The following is a 7,163-nucleotide window of genomic DNA, read 5'->3' on the forward strand; positions in this document are numbered from 1 at the left end:
CGAGTCGCGATTCACTTTCACGCGATCATTACCGTGTTTCCAATGAACTATCCCACAGCTGCTACTGCTACGATTCCTGATACCTTCACAGCCTTCCTCATTCTTCAAAACACCTTAAGAAGCTCATTTACCACTCACCGTCAAACAACATCCTTAACATGACCGACTCAAGCACCCGTTTGCCTGTTCCTGAGTACTGGGATGCCTCCAAAATTCCCTCCCAAAAGGGGAGGATTGCCATCGTGACTGGGGCCAACTCTGGCATCGGATACGAAACCGCTTTGGAGATCGCGCGCAAGGGAGCGCATGTGATTCTGGCTTGTCGAAACGAGCAACGCGGCCGTGAAGCCGAATCCAAAATGCGCGAGACGCTCGCTACCATTTCGGAAGCTGGCACTGTGGAGTTCATGGAGTTGGACGTGGGAACCTTGAGCAACGTGGAGAAGTTTTCGGCGGAGTTCAAGGGAAAATTCAAACGCCTAGACTTGCTCATTAACAACGCAGGCGTCGCTGGAGGTGACTACACCCTCTCCGCAGACGGATATGAATTGCAGTTTGCCACCAACCACCTGGGTCACTTCGCGTTAACGGCTCGGTTGTTCGGCCTGCTCAAGAGCAGTGCACCATCACGCATCGTAAACGTGAGCAGTCAGGCTCATCGTCAACCAAAGGTCTTTGATGAAAACGAGATTATGCTGACGAGTGCGGAAAAGTACTCGCCGATGCAGAACTACGGCGTTACCAAACTCTACAACATCATGTTTGCGAAGGAGCTCAACCGTCGTATGAAGGCCAACGGGGTGGAAGGTGTCACTGCGGCTGCTTGTCACCCGGGACTGACGGCAAGTGGCCTTACGTCGAATTCTGCATCTGCGAGCAGCAACTGGCTGTGGTGGCTGGTATTCAAAGTGGTGACGTATTTCCCAAGCCAGAGTTCTGAAATGGGAGCCCTACCAACTTTGTATGCTGCCGTTGGAAATGATGTAGAGGGCGGAGACTACTTTGGTCCTAAACATCTGGGCCTCTACGGATACCCGACTCGCGAGGTCCCATCGGAGTTGAGCAATGCGAAGGATGCGGCGACGAAGCTGTGGACCTTTAGTGAAAAGCTGGCAAAACTATCTTTCGAAGTTCGCTGATTAGGCAAACATCATGCTAAAAATAACTGTTTCCAGTGTGAGTCGCAGACGATATACAAGATCATGTCGTGTTTTTACTCAGCACTACCAGCCCAAATCCTCTCTACTTTTTTTTTTTTTTTTTTTTTGGGGGGGGGGGGTCTAAAATTTTTTAAGACTGCGTCAACTTTGTCAAACAAAAAAAAAAACGTGATTACCTCGTATGCTCCAAATAGTTCCTAAGGTCATATTTTGTACCTGCTTCCGCTGACAGCACTCCCAATGGAGCCCCTACCCAAAAAAATCTCTAGTCTACATGTTATTAGTTCACGCTCAAAGAGAACTTGCCGCGTCAAGACAAAAAAAAACTACATTAAGTCCTCAAAGTATTGGTAATCAATCGCACACCGTTCTGAATAATAAGACATTCGCTGCTGTTATATTGCGTCGGGAGCGTTTGAAGAACTTCTTTTCTTCTTCTCTCAGCAAAAAAAAAAAAAATGATGCCCGCTGCCACTTCAACCAATTGCGGTTGATATAGCTACTTGTGTAAAACGCTACCCCCATCCCCTCAAAACAGATAACTTCAAGAAAATCACGGTCACCCTAATTCCTCTTGTAGTATCGATTGTTGCGGGCAAACATGCATTTCGAACAAGTTTTAACAGCACTGGTTTAGTGGAATGAACCAGAAATGCATATTGGCATACACGCGCAGCTTCAGTGGTTAGTGATTATAAACGTCGTAGATAAGGGGACAGAGCGTTATTAAAGAAAGAAGCAAAAGCAGATGCATGTACTAATCCTCTCTCGCGTCAGTTTTGAGTCATTTCGTATAGCAGTGCTCCGAAATCTGACACTATATTACGTGTACTCTTCAAGTGTACGGATATAAACCTCTTACTTCTCAACGACAAAAGTCAAGCTTGCCAGCTTCTCACTGAACGCCCACAACTTCTTCCCAGCAGGTTCCGACTTGCAGAGTTTCGCCGGTTCATGGCGAGCTGGTGATCCCGTGGTTCTGTCTTTCGGTCCAATGTAGTCCCCACCCACGACCTCGTTTCCGGTAGCAGCGTACAGCGTCGGCATGGCCCCCATTTCCGGACTCTTGCCCCCAGGTAACAGCGTCATGAATTTAATCAGCAACCAGTAGAGCCAATTATTGTTGGCCGCCGCCATGTTTGCCCCCAAGTTCGTCGCCACGTACCCAGGGTGACACGACACTGCCGTGACGGTCTCAATCCCCGCAGCTTTAATACGTCGGTCCAGCTCGACCGTAAATAAAATATTGCACAGCTTGGTCTCCCCGTACGTTTGAACCTGGCCGAATTTGCTCTCACTGGTGACCATGATTTCATCCTCATTGAAACTCGCCTCCCCTCTCTTATGGAGTCCGCTACTGACGTTGACGACCCGACCAGCACGACTTTGCTTTAGGAGTTCGAACAACTGAGCCGTTAGTGCGAAGTGACCCAAGTGGTTGGTTGCGAATAGACGCTCGTATCCATCCACTGACAGCGCGTAGCTCCCACCCATGACCCCAGCGTTATTGATGAGCAGGTCTATCCGATCATGACCCCGTTTGAACGACTCTGCGAACTCACGGACACTTTTGAGGTCGCCCACGTCTAGTTGCAGGAATTGAAAGGATCCACGCTCTGGTTCGGTACCGAGAAGTTCGTCTAGTGTGGCAGCAGCAGCGAGACCTTTGGTTTCGTCTCGACAGGCCAGTACTACGTGGGCCCCTTTGCGTGCCAGTTGTAACGCCGTCTCGTACCCGATCCCGGAGTTGGATCCCGTGACTACCGCCACTTTGCCCTTGAGCGAGGGGATCTGGCAGACGTCCCAATTGTCGGGAATGGTAGGAAGAACGTCGGAAGCTGCGGACATGGAGCTTGAAAGGTTTTAGCAATGGATCGGGAATTGTGTCCGGGATAAACACAAATTTGTAGCGATCATTACGCGACACAGACATTGAAGTTGGTATTATTTAGCTCTCGTCACAGTGATGTGACCAGAGCTGTATCAAGCCTTAACACGAGTAGATGCGCGTTCTTCACTGTGCGTGCGCGGCACGATCTCTACCATGGCATATCTATCCAACGGCCAAGTTTCCCTTTATTTGACAGAAAACAAACTTATCACTTCGCACAAAAGAGGTTCATGTTGGTACAGTACTTGCAATACGGCAAAATGTTTCAGTATGTTTTTGACAATGAAATAACTCGCGAATCTTCGCCATCGGCCCCGACATCGCCTTACTTGACCACCTCAAACTTGAGGTGTGTGAGCTTCTCGCTAAACTCCCAGAGTTTGACAGCTGCAGTCTCGGACTTGCTGAGGGTCGACGGCTCCTCACGAATCGGCGAACCATAGCACTCCAAATACTTTGGTCCGTAGTAGTCACCACCCTTAACACCTTCAGCCGCAGCAGCGTACAGAATCGACAGCGCTCCCTTCTCCGCACTTTGGGGTGGCGCCACCGCCACCGTGCGGAAAACCAACCACCAGAACCAACTGTCCCGGTTGGTATCAGCACCTTTCTTCATGATCTTGGTATCGCAGTATCCAGGGTGCGCCGCTGCAGTTGTAATGTTGATAATCTCCGCAGCTTTCAGTCGACGGTCGAGCTCCAGCGTGAAGAGAAGGTTGCAGAGCTTCGAGACGGAGTAAGTCGTGATCTGTCCGTACTCTTTCTCGTTGTTGGCCATGATCTTGTCCTCGTCGAAGATAAAGTACGCATGACGATGCAGGAGACTGCTAACGGTGACGATGCGAGACGAATCGCTCTTCTTGAGTTGATCAAAGAGCTGCGCTGTCAGCGCGAAGTGGCCCAGATAGTTAGTGGCAAACTGCAGTTCATAGCCGTCGACTGTTTTGGTGTACGTGCCCCCAACGATCCCGGCGTTGTTAACGAGCAGATCCAATCGCGGATGCATCTTCTTGAACGTCTCGCAGAATTTGTGAACGCTGCTCAAGTCTCCAATGTCCACCAACACGAGCTTGACAGTGCCGTGACCAGGTACAGATTTGATGAGCTCTCGAATGTCCGCTTCCGCCTTGAGACCACGCTCTCTGTTGCGACAGGCTAGCACCACGTGCGCTCCCTTGCGAGCCAACTCCAGCGCAGTGATGAAGCCGATCCCCGAATTGCCACCCGTGACGATCACAATCCTGTCCTTTTGCGACGGAATGTCGGTCGCGTTCCAGTTTTTAGGAACTTGAGGCTGAGGCGCCGTGCTCTTGCTGGAGTTGCCTCTCATTGCTACTGATGCTCTGCGCAGCAAGATAAGAAATGAAGAACATGAAGTGGAGAACTCTGCATGGGACGGGAGCTTTGAGAAAGGAGCTCTTTCTTAAAATCAACGCGTTGAATCACACCATAGCGACATCAACTGAATTGAAGAAATTTAAGTTGCCTGATCCCGTGAGCAAACTCACTACTTCTTGATGTCGAAGGACAGATGAGCGAGTCTCTCGCTCAGTGTCCACAACTTTTTCGCACCCGATTCTGACTTGCTCTGTTCGGACGGGTCCTCCCGCACAGGGTATCCAAACGTCTTGAGATGTTTGGGTCCGAAGAAGTCGCCGCCCTCAACTTCACTTCCAGTAGCAGCATACAGCGTCGGTAGCGCTCCCATCGGACAGCTCTGGCGTGGAGCCAAGTCCGTCATCTTGTACACCAGCCACCACAGCCAACTCTTGCTGTTCACCGTAGACGCCGTCGCCAGGTTCGTCGCCGTGACACCGGGATGACACGCGGCCGCAGTGACGCCCTCAATGTCCGCAGACTTGATACGACGAGCCAGTTCGTTAGTGAACAGGATGTTGCTGAGCTTGGTGACACCGTAGTTGTCCATCTCCCGGTATTTGTCCTCACTGGTCGTTATGATCTCGTCCTCATTCCACGTCGGAGCCGACCGGTGCACGATGCTACTGACGTTCACGATACGCGACGGTGTGCTGTCCTTCAGCAGTGGGAACAGCTGAGCAGTCAGCGCGAAGTGGCCCAAGTGGTTAGTAGCGAACTGCCGCTCGTATCCATCGGCCGAGAGCCCCCACGCTCCGCCCATGATACCGGCATTGTTGATGAGCAGATCCAGACGAGCGTGGCTCTTCTTGAAGTCCTCCGAGAACTGTTTGACGCTGCTGAGGTCGCCCAAGTCCAACTTAACGAACTCCACTTTGCCAGCTTCAGGGGTGGAGGACAAGGTCTCACGTAGTTTGGTCTCGGCTTCGCGACCACGATCTTCGCTTCGACAAGCCAGAACCACGTGAGCTCCCTTGCGAGCGAGCTCCAGAGCAGTCTCGTATCCGATTCCGGAGTTGGCGCCCGTGACGATAGCCACTCTCCCCTGTTGCGACGGGATCTGTGAGGCGTCCCAGTTGTCGGGCACTGGCGGGCGAGAGCTCAAGTCAGACATGATGATCTGTGCCTTTGACGGTGAGTGTTCGAATGGGTCCGAGCTTGTTCAACGCGATCTGTTCATAGACGCGTCTCTTTATCCTCAACGCGCGATCATGGGCAACCGCGGTATTAGCGCTGTAAATGATGCGCGCCCGCAAGTACCGGACAACTGGGACGCCTCGCAGATTCCGTCTCAAAAGGGCAAGACCGTCGTCATCACGGGAGCCAACTCGGGCATCGGATACGAGGCTGCACTCGAGCTCACGCGCAAGGGAGCGCATGTGGTGTTAGCGTGTCGTAATGAAGGGCGTGCCAAGGAAGCTGATAAGAAGCTTCGTGAAGCTCTGGCATCCACTCATGATGCTGTCAGCGTCGAGTTTATGATGCTAGATGTGAGTGACTTAGAAAGCGTCAACAAGTTTGCGGACGAATTCAAGGCAAGACACAACCGCCTCGACTTGCTGATCAACAACGCTGGAGTCATGGCCGTGCCGTACGCCAAGACGGTGGATGGCTATGAACGCCAGTTCGCCACGAATCATTTGGGCCACTTTGCACTCACAGCTCAGCTTTTCCCGCTGCTTAAGCAGAGCACACCGTCTCGCGTGGTGAATGTCAGCAGTCTTGCTCACTTGACTGCCAGCCTGGAACACTTTACGTCTGGATCCCAGATCATGCGTGCTAATGACAAAGGTTACAGTCCCTCTGAGGTGTATGGAGAGACCAAGCTGAGCAACTTGTTGTTCACATTCGAGTTGACTCGGCGCCTGAAGGCTCAGAACGTATCAGGCGTCACTTCTGTAGCATGCCATCCGGGATTTACAGCCACGAATCTGATGGCCCCTCCTGCTTCGGAAGGAGGTTGGTTTAGTCGCCTCTTTTGGCGAATCGGTGGCATTTTACCGGTTCTCCAAGACGCTCATACTGGCGCGCTTCCCACTTTGTACGCTGCTACTGGAGCTGATGTTGAGAGTGGCGACTATTACGGACCCGGTAATTACTTCGAGATCTGGGGCCCACCGAAACGTGTCCATGCCAAGAAATCTGCTCACGACAAGAATGCTGCTCAAAACTTGTGGGATGAGAGCGAACGTCTCTCTAAGTTCAAGTTCGATGTGCAGGCATAGTCGGTAATCGCGTGTAGGCCAGCAAAAAAGCTGAAATAACGTTGCTGTACTGGGGTAGCGAAACTGGATGAACTATGGAGCTTGGCATCAGATTTCGATTAACTCATACCATTCCACTGTTTCTCTTCAGCTCACTTCACTGAAGAGTTTTGGCATTTCTGAAAAGGGTCTCGGTAGTTTTAGGGGACTAACTTTTTCCTTGTTCACTTTGTAACGAAATTGTTTTCCAGCGAGAAGAACAGCACCATGAAGCTACACTTTCCAGAAAACTTAAGACACGAGAACGAAGGCTGAAAAGCACTTCTAGACTGAGCTGTACATCAACAATTTAAAATTTAATAATACAAGAGAAGTATATTGCGAACCCGAAAATTGAGATAATTTTTTGAATGACCATAACATCTCCGGTACTTGCGCCCCCTTTTTTTGACGCCCTTAATAATTCACGATTCTCTTTTTGTTTTTGACACAGTTGATCCAGTCTCTAAAATGGTAGACCCCCCCCCCCCC

The 7,163-nt window shown here is 51.0% G+C and overlaps 5 protein-coding genes across 5 annotated transcripts; 2 read left to right on the forward strand and 3 right to left on the reverse strand.

Annotated features, from left to right (window-relative positions):
- Nucleotides 1-113: 113 nt before the first annotated feature.
- Nucleotides 114-1,232, forward strand: PPTG_11122 (hypothetical protein). Its single transcript, XM_008907384.1, has one exon. The coding sequence runs from the start codon at nucleotides 159-161 to the stop codon at nucleotides 1,137-1,139; it is 981 nt and encodes a 326-aa protein (XP_008905632.1). The 5' UTR covers nucleotides 114-158; the 3' UTR covers nucleotides 1,140-1,232.
- Nucleotides 1,233-1,861: 629 nt separating this feature from the next.
- On the reverse strand, nucleotides 1,862-3,044 carry PPTG_11123 (hypothetical protein). Its single transcript, XM_008907385.1, has one exon. It carries the CDS (start codon nucleotides 3,006-3,008, stop codon nucleotides 2,019-2,021), a length of 990 nt encoding a protein of 329 aa, XP_008905633.1. The 5' UTR covers nucleotides 3,009-3,044; the 3' UTR covers nucleotides 1,862-2,018.
- Nucleotides 3,045-3,376: 332 nt separating this feature from the next.
- On the reverse strand, nucleotides 3,377-4,381 carry PPTG_11124 (hypothetical protein; the record flags this gene model as incomplete). Its single annotated transcript, XM_008907386.1, has 1 exon — nucleotides 3,377-4,381. The coding sequence occupies one exon, from the start codon at nucleotides 4,379-4,381 to the stop codon at nucleotides 3,377-3,379; it is 1,005 nt and encodes a 334-aa protein (XP_008905634.1).
- Nucleotides 4,382-4,558: 177 nt separating this feature from the next.
- Nucleotides 4,559-5,542, reverse strand: PPTG_11125 (hypothetical protein; the record flags this gene model as incomplete). Its single annotated transcript, XM_008907387.1, has 1 exon — nucleotides 4,559-5,542. The coding sequence occupies one exon, from the start codon at nucleotides 5,540-5,542 to the stop codon at nucleotides 4,559-4,561; it is 984 nt and encodes a 327-aa protein (XP_008905635.1).
- Nucleotides 5,543-5,576: 34 nt separating this feature from the next.
- PPTG_11126 (hypothetical protein) lies at nucleotides 5,577-6,808 on the forward strand. The gene has a single exon (XM_008907388.1). The coding sequence runs from the start codon at nucleotides 5,640-5,642 to the stop codon at nucleotides 6,651-6,653; it is 1,014 nt and encodes a 337-aa protein (XP_008905636.1). The 5' UTR covers nucleotides 5,577-5,639; the 3' UTR covers nucleotides 6,654-6,808.
- Nucleotides 6,809-7,163: the final 355 nt, after the last annotated feature.

This window comes from Phytophthora parasitica (assembly GCF_000247585.1).
Source record: "Phytophthora parasitica INRA-310 unplaced genomic scaffold supercont2.26, whole genome shotgun sequence".
NCBI lineage: Eukaryota > Oomycota > Peronosporomycetes > Peronosporales > Peronosporaceae > Phytophthora > Phytophthora nicotianae.

Bases quoted from the DNA above. Each gene is read 5' to 3' on its own strand.
- PPTG_11122 (XM_008907384.1), top strand. From the start codon at position 159: ATGACCGACTCAAGCACCCGTTTGCCTGTTCCTGAGTACTGGGATGCC.
- PPTG_11123 (XM_008907385.1), bottom strand. From the start codon at position 3,008: ATGTCCGCAGCTTCCGACGTTCTTCCTACCATTCCCGACAATTGGGAC.
- PPTG_11126 (XM_008907388.1), top strand. From the start codon at position 5,640: ATGGGCAACCGCGGTATTAGCGCTGTAAATGATGCGCGCCCGCAAGTA.